The sequence below is a fragment of the Pecten maximus genome, chromosome 10, assembly GCF_902652985.1.
Source record: "Pecten maximus chromosome 10, xPecMax1.1, whole genome shotgun sequence".
Classification (NCBI taxonomy): domain Eukaryota; kingdom Metazoa; phylum Mollusca; class Bivalvia; order Pectinida; family Pectinidae; genus Pecten; species Pecten maximus.
The window spans coordinates 33,469,137-33,493,756 of NC_047024.1; the positions used below are offsets into that span (position 1 = coordinate 33,469,137).

At 31.0% G+C, this 24,620-nt stretch overlaps 1 protein-coding gene across 4 annotated transcripts in view; it reads left to right on the forward strand.

Annotated features, from left to right (window-relative positions):
• The first annotated feature begins 646 nt into the window (after positions 1-646).
• The window catches only part of LOC117335977 (protein draper-like), a 28,192-nt gene continuing 4,218 nt past the window's right edge, over positions 647-24,620 (forward strand). Inside the window, exons 1-8 of one of the 4 annotated variants that reach the window (XM_033896274.1) lie at positions 648-775; positions 1,405-1,512; positions 2,356-2,457; positions 18,828-18,925; positions 20,019-20,147; positions 22,342-22,467; positions 22,760-22,874; positions 23,541-23,581. In XM_033896274.1, coding sequence (XP_033752165.1) covers positions 1,433-1,512; positions 2,356-2,457; positions 18,828-18,925; positions 20,019-20,147; positions 22,342-22,467; positions 22,760-22,874; positions 23,541-23,581 — 691 coding nt within the window. In that variant the 5' untranslated portion in view covers positions 648-775; positions 1,405-1,432. Of the gene's footprint in view, positions 776-1,404; positions 1,513-2,355; positions 2,458-18,827; positions 18,926-20,018; positions 20,148-22,341; positions 22,468-22,759; positions 22,875-23,540; positions 23,582-24,620 lie in introns of those variants that run through there. The other 3 variants (XM_033896276.1, XM_033896277.1, XM_033896278.1) reach the window with 3 other exon arrangements.

A 24,620-nucleotide genomic window follows, 5' to 3' on the forward strand; every position in this document is an offset into this window, starting at 1 on the left:
TGTTAGTCCATATATCGTTAAAATAAAAACTCACCGACTGTAATACTAAGAATATTTATTCATTTCGTCACACCACGGAAATTCTTCAACTTACGTTAATACTCAGAAATTAATCCTCGTACTGTAAAACCACAAACCACGTACTGTCGCACCGCAAAAACTAATCCAGATCATCATACCTCAAAAGTTAATTCACATGTATGTCACACAACACAAAATACCGTCACAACCTCTAAAATAGACAACACATCGACACATCACGAAGATTAATATACGAAATAAACTGTAAATGTCTGAAGAGAATCAAATCGACTTGGTTTGTACAAAATCATCATTGGTGTAGAGGACAGAATAAAATCATCGACATGTCATTCAGTAACCTTACGTTAGCTGAACAAGTACACAGTAGAAAAGGGACAATCCCCACATGTATCGACAATACCATGATATAGTCAGTAGTATAACATTAAAATCTATCTTAGATATGATAAAAACAAGATGGCTGCTATTTCATTCCCACCAAAGATGGCCCAACATCCCTCAATGTAACGCGTGATTATTGACAAGGTGTGCTGTATGTGTATATGGTGATAGAGTAGACAATAACACTGTTGATGCGTCAGTATTAATACGACAACCACCATCATCACACATCCGAGAGTTCATACCATAGTCGTGAGTATTCAGCGGAAGCTGAATATTTTACGTACATTTTCCCCTCACGATTTCTACACTCCATTACACTGCTAGATACCGGACAAGACATCAATTCAAGGTAAACATCACTCCATAGTCACCATATTGACATAAATATATAATATACTGTTTTATAATGTTATAGTATGGTCATTTTTCTCACCTTAGCGCGTTATTATTATTTTTTTAGTATCTTTAATTGCCCATACAACTTCGACAAAAGGCTTTAACCGATGACCTTTGTTTGAGAAATGCAACTTGATAAGATCATTATTATTATTACTTCACACTGTAGCCTGGTAACATGTGGTCTATTAACATAAATGTTACATGTATTTATCAGAATACTTCGTATGATATTAACACTATGATATCACATTGCATGATATTATATTGTATGATATTAGCAGTATGAAATTAGATTATATGATATTAACACTTTGATATTACATTATATAATATTGACACTATGATATAAACATTATATGATATTATCATTGTATGATATTAAATTGTGTGCTATTTGTATAAAACTACACCATCTTGTTGACGTTTTCATACCTTTTCTTGTAATTTATTTTTTGTTTGAAAGACATTCATTTACAACAGCAGGTTTATTGTTGATATCATAGTTCAAACTACAACAATACTTCACTCATTTATTCCGAGATTTAGTTCGGTGCATGACATCTCCATATTGTGTTGAAGGGTTTCTGGTTGACTGCTGACTCGAGTGATGTTGTTAATGCTTCTACTCTCTCTGACGACTGTCAATGGCGAATTACACGGAGAAAATGTGTGTACATTCAATAACGGGTAAGAATATATCCTCATTTACCCTCATATTCGATAACTGGTAAGCATATACCCTCATTTACCCTCATATTCAATAACGAGTGATAGTATACCCTCATTTGCCCTCATATTCAATAATAGGTAAGAATATATCCTCATTTACCCTCATATTCGATAACTGGTAAGCATATACCCTCATTTACCCTCATATTCAATAACGAGTGATAATATACCCTCATTTGCCCTCATATTCAATAATAGGTAAGAATATATTCTCATTTACCCTCATATGCAATAACGGGTGAGAATATACCCTCATTTGCCCTCGTATTCGATAACGGGTAAGCATTTACCCTTATTTAACTGATCCCAGTATAAATATTGGTCAGACAAGATTGAAATAAAAAAAGAATCTTCCGAGTATTTAATATGACACCGAATAGCTACTCCAAAATACAAGGGATTATATTTTTTCATTTATTAATATTTTATTGTGTAGTCGATTAAGCAAGCTATTGTTACATTTTCTGAATACATTATTTTTTTCAAGAGTCTCTATGCAAATCTATATAAAGTGTTCGTATTTTTTACCTTTGACCTGGAACTACGGTTTTATTTCCAAGTCGGGATTTTCTGTTGTTCTTTTATAAACCTACCGTATCCCCCACACAATTGCTAAATGTGTCTTGTTTTCTAGATTAACACATCATATTAATGCATTCAGATCATTTCATATTTGGAGAAAGGGAAAATACCGTATACATATAACGAAAATGTTCTGTCTGATCGTAAGATAACAACGCTGCGTTTACAAAACTCTGCATTCAAATCTTGTAATGTTTGGCTAATTGTTGATTTTTCCAGGACACGACGCTTCAGAACAATCATTATAACTGAAAGGGTTAACACTACGGATGCTCAGTGTCATGCCTACAACAGTATTGGTTGCATTAGATGGGAATATTAGTAAGTATTGATTGGAATATATTGTGTCTCGCCATTTGCCTATTGGGTATCCATGGATCTCTGTACAGAGATATATATTGGTTAATTGGTACATTACATATAAATGTAATATAAAAATTATTTCTATGAAGTAGCGGATAAATTAACTTCTTTATGATCAAGGTTTGGAAAGATACTCTCGTTATTTCGGAATTTTGGTGAAAGTGGAAACTAATTAAATATGAGTATAATGCCATATATCAAGATATGCAATATTAACATTGGATAAGTTAGAATTTGTCTATTTCATGAAAAAGGTAATCAGATTGTCGTCAATACATAGCATGCATTATGTGCATTCCTGTTCAGTGTCGTATAGCTTATTGCTAGAGTATACCACTGTAAAAAGTATCGATCTACTTCCTCAGTTTGTTAAAATATTTTGACTCCGGAACGTGAACTGTATTCTTAACTGCCCATCAACACTGTTAAGGACATTAGGACCGGCGTTTTTGTTGTTGGTTTTTTGTATCATAACACTTTCGTTAAAATATCAAATGTTTGTGTGTTCTATCTTTCGTTTGGCTCTTTCAGATTATTTCGTGGCTACAAACGTTCATGGTTAGCCCATATAACATTAATGAAATTACCAATTATACCACAATACTCGTTGTATTTATATTCGTGTTTCCATAGCAACCACGAAAACAGTATTAAGATACTGGTGTTTAATCTATTACCTCAAACAACTTAAGCATTGGATCAAATGAAAACAATTATCTGACGTCCTTTTAAGGCATAATCTATGTAAAAGCTGATAGGCCTATTTCTGAAGTATTTCAAGTAGGTACGCTACTTCGCCTAAATTGTTTAATCCAATGTGAAATAATGATAGCCAAAATCAATTTCGAAAAGACAACATCAAATACCAATAATTAACCTATATTTCATACACTTACGTTTTTTTTTATGTTGAATGTTTTAAGAAGGTCATAGGGTACATGTGTATATTTTGAAGCGGTGTCAAAGTTTACCAGTATGTCAACAAGTATTAATTGTAATGGGGAACCATACATAATTAAAATCGAACATTATCTAAATTTCGACCAACCTGAAGCCTCCCATGTGGAGAAACCCAGGCAGCTGAATTCGCAATCACTTAGTATCCCCATATACCTTTTTTCGTCGAAATAGAAAAATATATAAATTTCCACCAATCGGATGCCAAGTCATGACGGCCATTTTGGTTGACCTTCTGACCATCATGAACATTTGTGTTAAGTTTCATAAAGTTCCGAAAAAAATCGCCTGATACGCGCATCTTACACTGACTTTAATCCTGGTAGAAACTGACTGTAATCATGTTAGAAACTGACTATAATCATGGTAAAAACTAACTATAATCATGGTAAAAACTGACTATAATCAAGGTAAAAACTGGCTATAATCAAGGTAAAAACTGACTATAATCATGGTAAAACTGACTATAATCCTGGTAAAAACTGAATATAATCATGGTAAAACTGACTATAATCCTGGAAAAAACTGACTATAATCATGGTAAAAACTGACTATAATAATGGTAAAACTGGCTATAATAATGGTAAAACTGACTATAATCATGGTAAAAACTGACTATAATCAAGGTAAAACTGACTATAATCATGGTAAAAACTGACTATAATCATGGTAAAAACTGGCTATAATCATAGTAAAACTGACTATAATCATGGTAAAAACTGACTATAATCATGGTAAAAACTGACTATAATAATGGTAAAACTGGCTATAATAATGGTAAAACTGACTATAATCATGGTAAAAACTGACTATAATCATGGTAAAACTGACTATAATCATGGTAAAAACTGACTATAATCATGGTAAAACTGACTATAATCATGGTAAAAACTGACTATAATAATGGTAAAACTGACTATAATCATGGTAAAAACTGACTATAATCAAGGTAAAACTGACTATAATCATGGTAAAAACTGACTATAATCATGGTAAAAACTGACTATAATCATGGTAAAACTGGCTATAATCATGGTAAAAACTGACTATAATCATGGTAAAAACTGGCTATAATCATGGTAAAAACTGACTATAATCATGGTAAAAACTGACTATAATCATGGTAAAAACTGACTATAATCATGGTAAAAACTGACTATAATAATGGTAAAACTGACTATAATCATGGTAAAAACTGACTATAATCATGGTAAAAACTGACTTTAATCCTTGTAGAAACTGACTATAATCAAGGTAAAAACTGGCTATAATCAAGGTAAAAACTGACTATAATCATGGTAAAAACTGACTTTAATCATGGTAAAAACTGACTATAATCAAGGTAAAACTGACTATAATCATGGTAAAAACTGACTATAATCATGGTAAAAACTGGCTATAATCATGGTAAAAACTGACTATAATCATGGTAAAAACTGACTATAATCATGGTAAAACTGACTATAATCAAGGTAAAAACTGACTATAATCAAGGTAAAAACTGACTATAATCATGGTAAAAACTGACTATAATCATGGTAAAAACTGACTATAATCAAGGTAAAAACTGACTATAATCATGGTAAAAACTGACTATAATAATGGTAAAAACTGACTTTAATCATGGTAAAAACTGACTATAATCAAGGTAAAACTGACTATAATCATGGTAAAAACTGACTATAATCATGGTAAAAACTGACTATAATCATGGTAAAACTGGCTATAATCATGGTAAAAACTGACTATAATCATGGTAAAAACTGGCTATAATCATGGTAAAAACTGACTATAATCATGGTAAAAACTGACTATAATCATGGTAAAAACTGACTATAATCATGGTAAAAACTGACTATAATAATGGTAAAACTGACTATAATCATGGTAAAAACTGACTATAATCATGGTAAAAACTGACTTTAATCCTTGTAGAAACTGACTATAATCAAGGTAAAAACTGGCTATAATCAAGGTAAAAACTGACTATAATCATGGTAAAAACTGACTTTAATCATGGTAAAAACTGACTATAATCAAGGTAAAACTGACTATAATCATGGTAAAAACTGACTATAATCATGGTAAAAACTGGCTATAATCATGGTAAAAACTGACTATAATCATGGTAAAAACTGACTATAATCATGGTAAAACTGACTATAATCAAGGTAAAAACTGACTATAATCAAGGTAAAAACTGACTATAATCATGGTAAAAACTGACTATAATCATGGTAAAAACTGACTATAATCAAGGTAAAAACTGACTATAATCATGGTAAAAACTGACTATAATAATGGTAAAAACTGACTTTAATCATGGTAAAAACTGACTATAATCAAGGTAAAACTGACTATAATCATGGTAAAAACTGACTATAATCATGGTAAAAACTTACTATAATCATGGTAAAACTGACTATAATCATGGTAAAAACTGACTATAATCATGGTAAAAACTGACTATAATCATGGTAAAAACTGACTATAATCATGGTAAAAACTGACTATAATCATGGTAAAAACTGACTATAATCATGGTAAAAACTGACTATAATCATGGTAAAAACTGACTATAATCATGGTAAAAACTGACTATAATCAAGGTAAAAACTGACTATAATCATGGTAAAAACTGACTATAATAATGGTAAAAACTGACTATAATCATGGTAAAAACTGACTATAATCCTGGTAAAAACTGACTATAATCATGGTAAAAACTGACTTTAATCAAGGTAAAAACTGACTATAATCAAGGTAAAAACTGACTATAATCATGGTAAAACTGACTATAATCATGGTAAAAACTGACTATAATCATGGTAAAAACTGACTTTAATCCTGGTAGAAACTGACTATAATCAAGGTAAAAACTGGCTATAATCAAGGTAAAAACTGACTATAATCATGGTAAAAACTGACTTTAATCATGGTAAAAACTGACTTTAATCAAGGTAAAAACTGGCTATAATCAAGGTAAAAACTGGCTATAATCAAGGTAAAAACTGGCTATAATCATGGTAAAAACTGACTATAATCATGGTAAAAACTGGCTATCATCATGGTAAAACTGACTTTAATCATGGTAAAACTGGCTATAATCATGGTAAAAACTGACTATAATCAAGGTAAAACTGACTATAATCATGGTAAAAACTGACTATAATAATGGTAAAAACTGACTATAATCATGGTAAAAACTGACTATAATCATGGTAAAACTGGCTATAATAATGGTAAAACTGACTATAATCATGGTAAAAACTGACTATAATCATGGTAAAACTGACTAAAATCATGGTAAAAACTGACTATAATCATGGTAAAAACTGACTATAATCAAGGTAAAACTGACTATAATCATGGTAAAAACTGACTATAATCATGGTAAAAACTGACTATAATCATGGTAAAAACTGACTATAATCATGGTAAAAACTGACTATAATCATGGTAAAAACTGACTATAATCATGGTAAAACTGGCTATAATCATGGTAAAACTGACTTTAATCAAGGTAAAACTGACTATAATCAAGGTAAAAACTGACTATAATCAAGGTAAAAACTGACTATAATCATGGTAAAAACTGACTATAATCATGGTAAAAACTGGCTATAATCATGGTAAAAACTGACTATAATCATGGTAAAAACTGACTATAATAATGGTAAAACTGGCTATAATCATGGTAAAAACTGACTATAATAATGGTAAAACTGGCTATAATCATGGTAAAACTGACTTTAATCAAGGTAAAACTGACTATAATCAAGGTAAAAACTGACTATAATCATGGTAAAAACTGATTATAATCATGGTAAAAACTGACTATAATCAAGGTAAAAACTGACTATAATCATGGTAAAAACTGACTATAATCAAGGTAAAACTGACTATAATCATGGTAAAAACTGACTATAATCATGGTAAAAACTGACTATAATCATGGTAAAAACTGACTATAATAATGGTAAAACTGGCTATAATCATGGTAAAACTGACTTTAATCAAGGTAAAACTGACTATAATCAAGGTAAAAACTCACTATAATCATGGTAAAAACTGATTATAATCATGGTAAAAACTGACTATAATCATGGTAAAAACTGACTATAATCATGGTAAAAACTGGCTATAATCAAGGTAAAACTGACTATAATCAAGGTAAAAACTGACTATAATCATGGTAAAAACTGCTTATAATCATGGTAAAAACTGACTATAATCATGGTAAAACTGACTATAATCATGGTAAAAACTGACTATAATCATGGTAAAACTGACTATAATCATGGTAAAAACTGACTATAATCATGGTAAAAACTGACTATAATCATGGTAAAACTGACTAAAATCATGGTAAAAACTGACTATAATCATGGTAAAAACTGACTATAATCAAGGTAAAACTGACTATAATCATGGTAAAAACTGACTATAATCATGGTAAAAACTGACTATAATCATGGTAAAAACTGACTATAATCATGGTAAAAACTGACTATAATCATGGTAAAAACTGACTATAATCATGGTAAAACTGGCTATAATCATGGTAAAACTGACTTTAATCAAGGTAAAACTGACTATAATCAAGGTAAAAACTGACTATAATCATGGTAAAAACTGATTATAATCAAGGTAAAAACTGACTATAATCATGGTAAAAACTGACTATAATCATGGTAAAAACTGGCTATAATCATGGTAAAACTGACTATAATCATGGTAAAAACTGACTATAATCATGGTAAAAACTGACTATAATAATGGTAAAACTGGCTATAATCATGGTAAAAACTGACTATAATAATGGTAAAACTGGCTATAATCATGGTAAAACTGACTTTAATCAAGGTAAAACTGACTATAATCAAGGTAAAAACTGACTATAATCATGGTAAAAACTGATTATAATCATGGTAAAAACTGACTATAATCAAGGTAAAAACTGACTATAATCATGGTAAAAACTGACTATAATCAAGGTAAAACTGACTATAATCATGGTAAAAACTGACTATAATCATGGTAAAAACTGACTATAATCATGGTAAAAACTGACTATAATAATGGTAAAACTGGCTATAATCATGGTAAAACTGACTTTAATCAAGGTAAAACTGACTATAATCAAGGTAAAAACTGACTATAATCATGGTAAAAACTGATTATAATCATGGTAAAAACTGACTATAATCATGGTAAAAACTGACTATAATCATGGTAAAAACTGGCTATAATCAAGGTAAAACTGACTATAATCAAGGTAAAAACTGACTATAATCATGGTAAAAACTGATTATAATCATGGTAAAAACTGACTATAATCATGGTAAAACTGACTATAATCATGGTAAAAACTGACTATAATCATGGTAAAACTGACTATAATCATGGTAAAAACTGACTATAATCATGGTAAAAACTGACTATAATCATGGTAAAAACTGACTATAATCATGGTAAAACTGACTATAATCATGGTAAAAACTGACTATAATCATGGTAAAAACTGACTTTAATCAAGGTAAAAACTGGCTATAATCAAGGTAAAAACTGGCTATAATCAAGGTAAAAACTGGCTATAATCATGGTAAAAACTGACTATAATCATGGTAAAAACTGGCTATCATCATGGTAAAACTGACTTTAATCATGGTAAAACAGACTATAATCATGGTAAAAACTGACTATAATCATGGTAAAACTGACTATAATCATGGTAAAAACTGACTATAATCATGGTAGAAACTGACTATAATCCTGGTAAAAACTGACTATAATCATGGTAAAAACTGACTATAATCAAGGTAAAAACTGGCTATAATCATGGTAAAAACTGACTATAATCAAGGTAAAACTGACTATAATCATGGTAAAAACTGACTATAATCATGGTAAAAACTGACTATAATCATGGTAAAAACTGACTATAATCATGGTAAAAACTGACTATAATCATGGTAAAACTGGCTATAATAATGGTAAAACTGACTATAATCATGGTAAAAACTGACTATAATCATGGTAAAACTGACTATAATCATGGTAAAAACTGACTATAATCATGGTAAAAACTGACTATAATCAAGGTAAAACTGACTATAATCATGGTAAAAACTGACTATAATCATGGTAAAAACTGACTATAATCATGGTAAAAACTGGCTATAATCATGGTAAAAACTGACTATAATCATGGTAAAAACTGACTATAATCATGGTAAAAACTGACTATAATAATGGTAAAACTGGCTATAATAATGGTAAAACTGACTATAATCATGGTAAAAACTGACTATAATCATGGTAAAACTGACTATAATCATGGTAAAAACTGACTTTAATCCTGGTAGAAACTGACTATAATCAAGGTAAAAACTGGCTATAATCAAGGTAAAAACTGGCTATAATCATGGTAAAAACTGACTATAATCATGGTAAAAACTGACTTTAATCATGATAAAAACTGACTTTAATCAAGGTAAAAACTGGCTATAATCAAGGTAAAAACTGGCTATAATCAAGGTAAAAACTGCCTATAATCATGGTAAAAACTGACTATAATCAAGGTAAAACTGACTTTAATCCTGGTAGAAACTGACTATAATCATGGTAAAAACTGACTATAATCAAGGTAAAAACTGGCTATAATCATGGTAAAAACTGACTATAATCAAGGTAAAACTGACTATAATCATGGTAAAAACTGACTATAATCATGGTAAAAACTGACTATAATCATGGTAAAAACTGACTATAATCATGGTAAAAACTGACTATAATCATGGTAAAACTGGCTATAATAATGGTAAAACTGACTATAATCATGGTAAAAACTGACTATAATCATGGTAAAACTGACTAAAATCATGGTAAAAACTGACTATAATCATGGTAAAAACTGACTATAATCAAGGTAAAACTGACTATAATCATGGTAAAAACTGACTATAATCATGGTAAAAACTGACTATAATCATGGTAAAAACTGGCTATAATCATGGTAAAAACTGACTATAATCATGGTAAAAACTGACTATAATCATGGTAAAAACTGACTATAATAATGGTAAAACTGGCTATAATAATGGTAAAACTGACTATAATCATGGTAAAAACTGACTATAATCATGGTAAAACTGACTATAATCATGGTAAAAACTGACTTTAATCCTGGTAGAAACTGACTATAATCAAGGTAAAAACTGGCTATAATCAAGGTAAAAACTGGCTATAATCATGGTAAAAACTGACTATAATCATGGTAAAAACTGACTTTAATCATGATAAAAACTGACTTTAATCAAGGTAAAAACTGGCTATAATCAAGGTAAAAACTGGCTATAATCAAGGTAAAAACTGCCTATAATCATGGTAAAAACTGACTATAATCAAGGTAAAACTGACTTTAATCCTGGTAGAAACTGACTATAATCAAGGTAAAAACTGACTATTATCATGGTAAAAACTGACTATAATCATGGTAAAAACTGACTATAATCATGGTAAAAACTGACTTTAATCAAGGTAAAAACTGACTATAATCATGGTAAAACTGACTATTGTCATGGTAAAAACTGGCTATACTCATAGTAAAAACTGACTTTAATCAAAGTAAAAACTGACTATAATCATGGCAAAAACTGACTATAGTCATGGTAAAAACTGACTATAATCATGGTAAAAACTGACTATAATCAAGGTAAAACTGACTATAATCATGGTAAAAACTGACTATAATCATGGTAAAAACTGACTATAATCATGGTAAAAACTGACTATAATCATGGTAAAAACTTACTATAATCATGGTAAAAACTGATTATAATCAAGGTAAAAAATGACTATAATCAAGGTAAAACTGACTATAATCATGGTAAAAACTGACTATAATCATGGTAAAACTGGCTATAATCAAGGTAAAAACTGACTATAATCCTGGTAAAACTGACTATAATCATGGTAAAAACTGACTATAATCATGGTAAAAACTGACTTTAATCATGGTAAAAACTGACTATAATCAAGGTAAAAACTGACTATAATCATGGTAAAAACAACTGGCTATAATCATGGTAAAAACTGACTATAATCAAGGTAAAAACTGACTATAATCATGGTAAAACTGACTATAATCAAGGTAAAAACCGACTATAATCATGGTAAAAACTGACTATAATCATGGTAAAAACTGACTATAATCATGGTAAAACTGACTATAATCAAGGTAAAAACCGACTATAATCATGGTAAAAACTGACTATAATCATGGTAAAAACTGACTATAATCATGGTAAAAACTGACTATAATCAAGGTAAAACTGACTATAATCATGGTAAAAACTGACTATAATCATGGTAAAAACTTACTATAATCATGGTAAAAACTGATTATAATCAAGGTAAAAACTGACTATAATCATGGTAAAAACTGACTATAATCCTGGTAAAACTGACTATAATCATGGTAAAAACTGACTATAATCATGGTAAAAACTGACTTTAATCATGGTAAAAACTGACTATAATCAAGGTAAAAACTGACTATAATCATGGTAAAAACAACTGGCTATAATCATGGTAAAAACTGACTATAATCAAGGTAAAAACTGACTATAATCATGGTCAAAACTGATTATAATCATGGTAAAAACTGACTTTAATCATGGTAAAAATTGACTATAATCATGGTAAAAACTGACTATAATCATGGTAAAACTGACTATAATCAAGGTAAAAACTGACTATAATCATGGTAAAAACTGACTATAATCATGGTAAAACTGACTATAATCAAGGTAAAATCTGACTATAATCAAGGTAAAAACTGACTTTAATCATGGTAAAAATTGACTATAATCAAGGTAAAAACTGACTATAATCATGGTAAAAACAACTGGCTATAATCATGGTAAAAACTGACTATAATCAAGGTAAAAACTGACTATAATCATGGTAAAAACTGACTATAATCATGGTAAAAACTGACTATAATCATGGTAAAAACTGACTATAATCATGGTAAAAACTGACTATAATCATGGTAAAACTGGCTATAATAATGGTAAAACTGACTATAATCATGGTAAAAACTGACTATAATCATGGTAAAACTGACTAAAATCATGGTAAAAACTGACTATAATCATGGTAAAAACTGACTATAATCAAGGTAAAACTGACTATAATCATGGTAAAAACTGACTATAATCATGGTAAAAACTGACTATAATCATGGTAAAAACTGGCTATAATCATGGTAAAAACTGACTATAATCATGGTAAAAACTGACTATAATCATGGTAAAAACTGACTATAATAATGGTAAAACTGGCTATAATAATGGTAAAACTGACTATAATCATGGTAAAAACTGACTATAATCATGGTAAAACTGACTATAATCATGGTAAAAACTGACTTTAATCCTGGTAGAAACTGACTATAATCAAGGTAAAAACTGGCTATAATCAAGGTAAAAACTGGCTATAATCATGGTAAAAACTGACTATAATCATGGTAAAAACTGACTTTAATCATGGTAAAAACTGACTTTAATCAAGGTAAAAACTGGCTATAATCAAGGTAAAAACTGGCTATAATCAAGGTAAAAACTGCCTATAATCATGGTAAAAACTGACTATAATCAAGGTAAAACTGACTTTAATCCTGGTAGAAACTGACTATAATCAAGGTAAAAACTGACTATAATCATGGTAAAAACTGACTATAATCATGGTAAAAACTGATTATAATCATGGTAAAAACTGACTTTAATCAAGGTAAAAACTGACTATAATCATGGTAAAACTGACTATTGTCATGGTAAAAACTGGCTATACTCATAGTAAAAACTGACTTTAATCAAAGTAAAAACTGACTATAATCATGGCAAAAACTGACTATAGTCATGGTAAAAACTGACTATAATCATGGTAAAAACTGACTATAATCAAGGTAAAACTGACTTTAATCCTGGTAGAAACTGACTATAATCAAGGTAAAAACTGACTATAATCATGGTAAAAACTGACTATAATCATGGTAAAAACTGATTATAATCATGGTAAAAACTGACTTTAATCAAGGTAAAAACTGACTATAATCATGGTAAAACTGACTATTGTCATGGTAAAAACTGGCTATACTCATAGTAAAAACTGACTTTAATCAAAGTAAAAACTGACTATAATCATGGCAAAAACTGACTATAGTCATGGTAAAAACTGACTATAATCATGGTAAAAACTGACTATAATCAAGGTAAAACTGACTATAATCATGGTAAAAACTGACTATAATCATGGTAAAAACTGACTATAATCATGGTAAAAACTGACTATAATCATGGTAAAAACTTACTATAATCATGGTAAAAACTGATTATAATCAAGGTAAAAACTGACTATAATCAAGGTAAAACTGACTATAATCATGGTAAAAACTGACTATAATCATGGTAAAACTGGCTATAATCATGGTAAAAACTGACTATAATCATGGTAAAAACTGACTATAATCAAGGTAAAACTGACTATAATCATGGTAAAAACTGACTATAATCATGGTAAAACTGGCTATAATCATGGTAAAAACTGACTATAATCATGGTAAAAACTGACTATAATCAAGGTAAAAACTGACTATAATCCTGGTAAAACTGACTATAATCATGGTAAAAACTGGCTATAATCAAGGTAAAACTGACTATAATCATGGTAAAAACTGACTATAATCATGGTAAAAACTGACTATAATCAAGGTAAAAACTGACTATAATCCTGGTAAAACTGACTATAATCATGGTAAAAACTGACTATAATCATGGTAAAAACTGACTTTAATCATGGTAAAAACTGACTATAATCAAGGTAAAAACTGACTATAATCATGGTAAAAACAACTGGCTATAATCATGGTAAAAACTGACTATAATCAAGGTAAAAACTGACTATAATCATGGTAAAACTGACTATAATCAAGGTAAAAACCGACTATAATCATGGTAAAAACTGACTATAATCATGGTAAAAACTGACTATAATCAAGGTAAAAACTGACTATAATCATGGTAAAACTGACTATAATCAAGGTAAAAACCGACTATAATCATGGTAAAAACTGACTATAATCATGTTAAAAACTGACTATAATCATGGTAAAAACTGACTATAATCAAGGTAAAACTGACTATAATCATGGTAAAAACTGACTATAATCATGGTAAAAACTTACTATAATCATGGTAAAAACTGGCTATAATCAAGGTAAAAACTGACTATAATCATGGTAAAAACTGACTATAATCCTGGTAAAACTGACTATAATCATGGTAAAAACTGACTATAATCATGGTAAAAACTGACTTTAATCATGGTAAAAACTGACTATAATCAAGGTAAAAACTGACTATAATCATGGTAAAAACAACTGGCTATAATCATGGTAAAAACTGACTATAATCAAGGTAAAAACTGACTATAATCATGGTCAAAACTGATTATAATCATGGTAAAAACTGACTTTAATCATGGTAAAAATTGACTATAATCATGGTAAAAACTGACTATAATCATGGTAAAACTGACTATAATCAAGGTAAAAACTGACTATAATCATGGTAAAAACTGACTATAATCATGGTAAAACTGACTATAATCAAGGTAAAAACTGACTATAATCAAGGTAAAAACTGACTTTAATCATGGTAAAAATTGACTATAATCAAGGTAAAAACTGACTATAATCATGGTAAAAACAACTGGCTATAATCATGGTAAAAACTGACTATAATCAAGGTAAAAACTGACTATAATCATGGTAAAAACTGATTATAATCATGGTAAAAACTGACTTTAATCATGGTAAAAATTGACTATAATCAAGGTAAAAACTGACTATAATCATGGTAAAAACAACTGGCTATAATCATGGTAAAAACTGACTATAATCAAGGTAAAAACTGACTATAATCAAGGTAAAAACTGGCTATAATCATGGTAAAACTGACCATAATAATGTTTAAACTGACTATAATCATGGTAAAACTGACTATAATCATGGGAAAAATTGACTATAATCAAGGTAAAAGCTGACTATAATCATGGTAAAACTGACTATAATCAAGGTAAAAACTGACTATAATCATGGTAAAAACTGACTATAATCAAGGTAAAAACTGGCTATAATCATGGTAAAACTGACTATAATAATGGTAAAACTGACTATAATCAAGGTAAAAACTGACTTTAATCCTGGTAGAACTGACTATAATCATGGTAAAACTGACTATAATCATGGTAAAACTGACTATAATCATGGTAAAAACTGACTATAATCATGGTACAACTGACTATAATCAAGGTAAAAACTGACTATAATCATGGTAAAAACTGACTATAATCATGGTAAAACTGACTATAATCAAGGTAAAAACTGACTATAATCATGGTAAAACTGGCTATAATCATGGTAAAAGCTGATTATAATCATGGTAAAAGCTGATTATAATCATGGTAAAAACTGACTATAATCATGGTAAAAACTGACTATAATAATGGTAAAACTGACTATAATCATGGTAAAACTGACTATAATCATAGTAGAAACTCAAAACTCATAACTGAATATAATGGCCGACAAGTCATTAGGACTGGATGACATTCGTTAAATAACGCCGTCATGATCGTTGATTGATAAATGTTAACGGTAATTTAAATTCCTATTTCCTTCAACATTAACGTTAATTAACGAATGTTTACGGTGATTTAAATTCCTAAACGCGGACCCGTTGTGACACTTATGTTTGTTTGCTCTTTCTAAATAACATTAACGTTAATTAATCAATCAATGAAAGTTCCTCGTAAGCATTTAAACTGCGAGAGTTGGCATTTATAGTTCATATTTATTCCCTACCTCCTCAATGCATGTGACATTATATGAGAAAGAATCAATTCTACATGATTAAGGGAAAGATACGTTGGCATTGTTATGAAGGTTGTGTGTATGCAGTAACAATTTCCAATAAGTGTAAAAATATGAACCATCACCAAAACCAAACTGAACATTGGAGTACAATTAAAAGGAAATTGTTAATTGTTTTCTTTGTCGTATTCAGACTTTTTTTTGGTTTGTTGGAACTAAAGATAACAATTTGCTGACAATTACCTTATCTCAATTTTATAAATTCGTCAGCAGTTCCATTCCTAACGAGGTCCTTGATAAACAAGCATTTTAAATGTTGGAAATGTATACGGAGTCCTTTGTATTCAATGAATGTGTTACAAGTGTACGCGAATAATTTGTACTCACTGCATATGCTGCAACTTTTACCTAATCAAGTGTACATGGTTACGATAATGCTTGCTTATTCTATGTTATAAGTGTACACAGTGTAAAATAAATAATTTGTACCTATTCTATATGTTTTAAATGTACAAACAGTAAGATAATGTGTACTCATTATATACGTTATAAGTGTACAGTGTAAGATAATTAGTACCCGTCTATATGTTATAAGTGTACATAGTGTAAGATAATGTATACTCATTATGTAAGTTATAAGTGTACATAGTGTAAGACAATTAGTACCCGTCTATACGTTATAAGTGTGCACAGTGTAAGATAATTTGTACTCATCATATAAGTTATAAGTGTACATAGTGTACGCTAATTTGTACGCATTATATACGTTATAAGTGTACAGTGTAAGATAATTTGTACTCATTATATAAGTTATAAGTGTACACAGTGTAAGATGATTTGTACGCATTATATACGTTATAAGTGTACAGTGTAAGATAATTTGTACTCATTATATAAGTTATAAGTGTACACAGTGTAAGATGATTTGTACCCGTCAATATGTTATAAGTGTAAACAGTGTAAGATAATTTGTACTCATTCTGATGTTATGTGTACACAGTGTAAGATAATTTGTACCCGTCTATATGTTTTAAGTGTACACAGTGTAAGATAATGTGGACTTGTTGTAAACGTTACAAATGTTGATTCCCTCGTATTGCAAACGTTTTTTGTTGTACAATGGTGAATGACAACCTACATATACCTTGTAAGTCCTTCATGATTACACATCAGGTTGAGATGCCACGTGTTTCTCTTACATCATAACTATTACAATTTTAAAGCGAACATTCGACGTTGATTTTATCCACCATTTTCCTATTTTATGGTTATATTTTCTCTGTATTGTGATTGTAGTCTGATCTGTTGTGTAATGTGCCAATGGTATACATATCGTATAAAATAACACTATCTGGGGGTTTTGAAGAAAATGCATCACATCATTGTCTAAAAGGCGAAAAGCGACACGTCACAATTTACATTTTGTTTCCTTAATCGGAAAACAATATTTCTCTCTATGCATGAATTTATGTGATTTCAATGCCATTTGAAAGTGATAAATTGTTAAGATTTGTTAAAACGTACCCAACAGTGACAACTTACAGCTAAGTTGTTTGTATGATACGCCTTATGATTTCAATTTTCCAATTGTTAATTGTCCTTTTCTAAATGGTAACATCCCTGCATCTCCTATCTATAGTGTTAATGTTCCAGTTGATTCGATAATGACGGACTTCCCCTTATCAAGATTCTTGTGATATATGTTGAATACTGATGGAGGAATTAACAACACAAGATTAACATGGGGAAATTTTGAAGTTTGACATCATGATCTCATGTGCCAATATTCTATTTCCTTATGCGATATGAATTCAGACATGTTTGTTGCTTGTTGTTAAACCCAGCGGTTCCCTATCTCTCACTTGAGTTTGTGGCTTAACCCGGATTTGACCTGTATTTATATGCATGTGTCATCGATGAAGCAGAAGACGCTTACTCTTCAGGGGCACATGGTCTTGTTCTCCTTGTACTGTTTTTTTTAGCTCAGTCTAGCACTATTTTAATAGATTTTGAGTTTGAATTATGGTTCCGTAATTATGTCGGTATTTTTGTTGTTTATGTAAGCACGTGTTATATTAGGTTATTGTAGTCAATCTAAAACAGTTCCTCTAACATGTCACTGTGATCGATGTTTCCTCTCATTTCATTAAATTTTGATTATATTAAAAATCAATATCTTAATACTTTTTTTAGTAGTATGCCATAAATAAAAGAAATCAAAAATCGGAAACAACAAAATTTCTTTTGTTTTAATTTTTGTTTCAAATAACAACATCATTCAAAATAATTTGATTGGTTACGATGCTACTATTTGGATTTATACACTGTAGTATTCATATCCTCAGAGCATTATAACATATCACCACGATAACAGTAAACATCTATTCTAGCCATGTAATAGTGTCATTAAATTAACCTGTTTAAATTGCAGTAAAGATGTTTCAAGGACTGTAAATGAGAGCTACATCGAGAATCATCATGTTCAGGCTTGCTGCCTTGGTTTCCAGCAGATTGACGACACTTGTGAAGGTTAGTTCAAAGATCAGGTTAAGACGTGGATCAATCTAGTTAAAATTAGATTTGATTTCCGCTTCTTTACAATACAATGCAATACAAGTTGTATTGCAGTGTATCGTAGAGGAGCGGAAATCAAATCTAATTTTACTTAGATTGAGACGTTGATATACGCAGATGTGTACATCTAAACTCAACGGTCAAGTATTGATTTAAAATATACATATGAAGGTACACCTAGCGGTCAATGAAGAACGTGAAGGTATAAGAGTTCAGTGGAATTTGTGAAATGAAACTTGTAATTATGTGTATATATAAAAGTCAATGGGCCTCTATTTATCATTTATTCATACAAATTGATGAAAATAACTGACATTTGTGAAGACATGTGTTCATTAAACACCGATATTGTTTTCGTGTGAAGGCAAACGTACGAGTTAAAAAGTATAGAGAGCAAGGGTTAAGTAGACAAGCACGGATGTTTCCCCCGTTCAGGAAGCTTATCCCAATAGTATACATCACACAAGTATTACGGGCGCTCTCTTTCTCAGGCTATTATCGACATGCACTGAATATACACCCTAATTGTGACGTACTAAACAATGGCGCGTAGGTGTCGTCTCATACCCATTGTTTTGCCACATTAACTAGTAGTATATAGTAAATGGGGGCCGCGGTGGCTTAGTGGTTACGATGTCCCGATACTTTATCACTAGCCCTTCACCTCTGGGTTGCGAGGTCGAAACTGACTTGGGGCAGTTGCCTGGTTCTGTCCGTAGGCCGGTGGTTTTTCTCCGGGAACTCCGGCTTTCCTCCACCTTTAAAACCTGGCACGTCCTTAGATGAGTCTGACTGTTAATGGGACAGTAAAGAAAATAAACCAAAATATAAGCAATTTAAATGGATACACTGTTTACTAAACATATATATCAAAACACTTAATTGTACAGCTAAATATTCAACATACCGTTTCCATACATACATTATTCTGCTTGCGTTGTGTTCCTTGAAGTATGACACACTGTTTGTTATTAGTTATATCAATTGTTTATTGATAACCTATTTGTAGAAACCGTTTGAGGATAAACAAATGCAAATGTTGTTTTAGTATGTAGGGAAGGAACCTTTGGTTGGCGGTGTGAGGGCTTCTGCAGATGTCCAGTGAATTCAAAGTGTGATGCAAACGACGGACAGTGTTCCTGTTTACCGGGACTGACAGGCGAAAATTGTGACGAAGGTAACAGACGACACTTTATATAACAGACAATGGGGGCCCTATTCCTGAAACCATTATATTACTCAAACATAAAATCTGTACTCGACAAAAGTATTTGAGCCTGAACACAAGTGTGTATTTGTGCCTGGCTACGGTTTTTGATCTCGGGCCGGATGTTTTCCTTCACGAATCGCAGTTTTTCGAATGACTGTATTACTAGTATTAGATATCTGGTTTCTTTAAATGCTTGTGACATCGAGAAAAATGTAATGCGTTTATCTTTTTATTGCACACCAATTGTGTAACTTCAAGGCTAAATGCATGCACTGTTGTTATCTATCCTGAAGACAGCTTACTTTTAACATTCAAATTATATGCATGCAAAGAGGTCGTCATTTCAACAGAAACTCAAAAGGAAAAATAATTTTTATGTTAAAAAAATAGGTCGCTCGCTCGATTCCAAATGCTTCGGATGAGAATTGTTAGTAAACTCATTAGGTTGAAAAGTTAGATATACATCCCTATTTGAACTATCTCTCAAATAACTAAATCTTGTATGTATTCATACTTATACCTAAAGTATAGGACGTCATTTTGTGCTTGGGAATGTCAGTAGTTCGCTAGTGACGTACAACAACGATCATTATGGAAGATATGATGTATTCAGTAATATTTCTTTTTTTGTACGGATTTTCCATGTGCAGACAAGTTCCGATGCTATGCAAGTATTCCTTAATAGCTTCGAGTAAATAAAAAGAAATCTTTCACGTGTTTATGTTTGGGTGCGGTAAGCCTGATTACCTTACCATACAATGGAACATAAACGAGTGTGTAATACTATTACAGAAACTAATATTGCTACTTTATTTGAGAACGATACTAAACTCCGGAGTAAGAATTTTAATATAATTATATAGCGATTCCTGATGCGAGATTGCGATAAAATGTACCATTGAAAATAATCCAATAAGATAATTATGTATTGTTAAAATAATTTTACAATGGAATTTTTCGGCTTCAGGTAATTTTATATACATTAAGCCAAATAAATCAGGCGTCATCCACGCCCGCGTCTTACGTCTTAGGTCTTAGGTATTGCTATATTTTAAAACCTTTGCATATTACATGACATTAAGGTACTCATTAATCGTCATGAACGGTACCTGTTTAAAAATCATATTAAGATGAGTTATTGAATTAAAATACTGTGTCTTATGTAGAATATTGTATCTGGTGTAGAATATTGTATCTCATATGGAATGTTGTGTCTAATGTAGGATTTTGTGTCTTATTTAGAATATTGTGTCTTGTATAGAATATTGTATCTTATATGGAATATTGTGTCTAATGTAGTATAGTGTCTTATTTAGAATATTGTGTCTTATTAGGAATATTGTATCTTACTACGTTTATAACATAATGTGCCTTATATTAGATATTGTGTCTTACACAGACTTTCTATGATCTCAGTGCAAGTACTTTTTCTCGTAAAGCAAGTTTCGTTTATACGACCGCTGTTTTTCTATATCAGGTATAGGTCCCTTTTTAAGGTCAGATCCATCAAACTGTGCCCCATAGAGATATCTTATCAACTGACCTCTCACGTAATATCAAGTAGACTTGTCTACCTGTATCACAGGGCCCGCGATAGGTCAATTAAATCTTTTTATTGTCTGTTTCTTTCAGGATTGACATTTATAATACACACTATGGGTTTAAAATATATTACGAATTTCCAAGTAATTTTTTTCAAATCCCACTCCACCTACTTTCAATCGTACTGTTATTCTTATTGAAGTGTAAAATTGCGACAGTAAATGTTCGATGGTCCCTTTATGCGATCTGATCTTGTCTCTGTTTTCTGGTTTATTGATTGACAAGGGTTAACGTTATCGCTGAGCTATACTATTGCGTAAGTTAGCCCAGCTACCGCACAGATTTGCTCTGTCATATAAATGGTTTTTTTTTAAAACTAAACAGTTAAGGATGGCCCTTCAAATGTTTAAAAATGACAAACCAATATAAACATTTTCTAGTATCTCTATATGTCGTTGATCACTCCGAAGATTGTTTCCTTTGCAGAATTAAAACAATTGATACATTTTCATTTCAACTATTTATACATTGATCACATCTTTCAAATATTGATGAAGACTTATATGGATGAAGAAATTGATTGAGGTGTGCATAAAAGGTTAAAATGATCTGGCTTCAGAATGTCCCGATGGTTTTTATGGTCCCAACTGTTCGTCCTCGTGTAATTGTCCACACCCTGGAGATTGTCACAAAGTCACGGGCAAGTGTTTTTCCACACCAAACCAAGTAAATGAACACACACCAGGCAAGTATTCATTATTTCTTCTCCCGCTTGTGTTCGTAAGATTTATTCAACTATACGCGTTTTTTTGTTTTGTCTGTAACCTGTCTGTCTCCTTGGCTTCCATTGTTGGTCTGGTCTGATAAAGTGGAGAGATGCTCTCCCCGATACATAGCCAGCAAAAGTTATTTTGTTTTATTTTATTTTACTAATGCTGACACGATGTTGTACATATTGAAGGAATGCAACGGCTTATCTCTTTAAACACATACCTAGTGGCCAAGGACATTCTGATATAAATGACATTCCATTACAGATTCTGTTCCACCGACACAAGCTTCTTCCATCATATACTACGTCGTAATAGCTGTACCAGCAGGACTTGGACTTATCATCATCATTCTCAATGCACTTCTTATATACCGATGCAGGTATTGAAAATCAATTTAATGTTAATGTGTTACACCGCCATAGTATTGTATGAAAATCAATTTAATGGTAATGTTTTACACCGTCATAGTATTGTAGGTGTTATTTTACCTTGAGATTTATACTGCATATTACGATTGCTAGACAATAAAAAACACGAAGATTGTTTTTGTCTCATTATGTAAAATTTCAGAAAGCTTCAATACAATCACACCTAGCTATGTGGAAGTCAGTCGGATAATGGGGAAAATTGAGACATCCGAGTAATGGAGTTAACCGATAATACTTTATATACATGTAGTATTTTCGCTGTCGGAACTGAATGTATAATTAAGCCGGGTCTTCGGGTTATCAGAATTCGAGATATCGAAGTTTTACTGTATGAATATTGATCTCGAACAAAAGATATACAGTCATAGCAACCAATAAAAACGTCCATCTATGGTATCCAGCGCTCTTTAGCTATCGAATGATTAATTATTCTTTATATTAGCAACCTGTCTACTGAATCACTTGTAAGGACAGTGTCTTCAATCGACTTTATTGTCATCATCAACCGATATCCTAACGATATGTTTTTTATTGATAAAAACTGTTACTTTTGAAAGTTTGATTTTGTCCAGTTGTGCTGTCATTTATTCAACCTTATTATTTTATTTCGTTAACAGACTAAGAAAACGTCTATCTGAAAGGGGTTGCTCACAAAGAGGTAGGTGTCTGTTTTCAAATGCTAGTTTTATTTGATATATATGCATTAAGGATTTTTATATGGAGATGTTTCAATAACATTTTGTGATCTCCTCGTTCAGATACTGTACTGTTGTTCGAGTCTTAAACTGATATAAAGTTAATGAAACAAGGGCGAGTTTGTTCTCTAAATACCGAATAACTGTAAGCTTCATGAGTAAGCTTGGCTATGGGCATTATCATAATGTAATGTCGACAGATAGAGCTATCAGGCATACTGACGAGCATTGGAGATCTAACCGCACATAGCACATGCAAATAAATAGATAATCTCTAACAGATAGTATCCATGACGTCATATTGTATTGTAATGTTTTTCACAAGATGTATGTGACTTAGCTGTTAATTTGTTCTTCTGGCTACGGCCGACAGTTTGTAAAATAGAGAATTTTTTTAACATGATGAATTCTTCCCATTTGCTATGCACTTAAATATTAGATATTAGACTTGGGTTAGTACAATAGGTCATCGTTGTTAATGTTTGACAGTAGGTCTTCGTTGTTAATGTTTGACAGTAGGTTCTCGTTGTTAATGTTTGACAGTAGGTTCTCGTTGTTAATGTTTGACAGAAGGTCCTCGTTGTTCATGTTTGACAGTAGGTCCTCGTTGTTCATGTTTGACAGTAGGTTCTCGTTGTTAATGTTTGACAGTAGGTTCTCGTTGTTAATGTTTGACAGTAGGTCTTCGTTGTTAATGTTTGACAGTAGGTTCTCGTTGTTAATGTTTGACAGTAGGTCCTCGTTGTTAATGTTTGACAGTAAGTTCTCGTTGTTAATGTTTGACAGTAGGTTCTCGTTGTTAATGTTTGACAGTAGGTCTTCGTTGTTAATGTTTGACAGTAGGTTCTCGTTGTTAATGTTTGACAGTAGGTTCTCGTTGTTAATGTTTGCCAGTAGGTTCTCGTTGTTAATGTTTGACAGTAGGTTCTATAAATAAATACAGTACAGAGGAACATATATTTGGCTTAAAGTAAATTATACCGGATTTGATACAATGTAAAC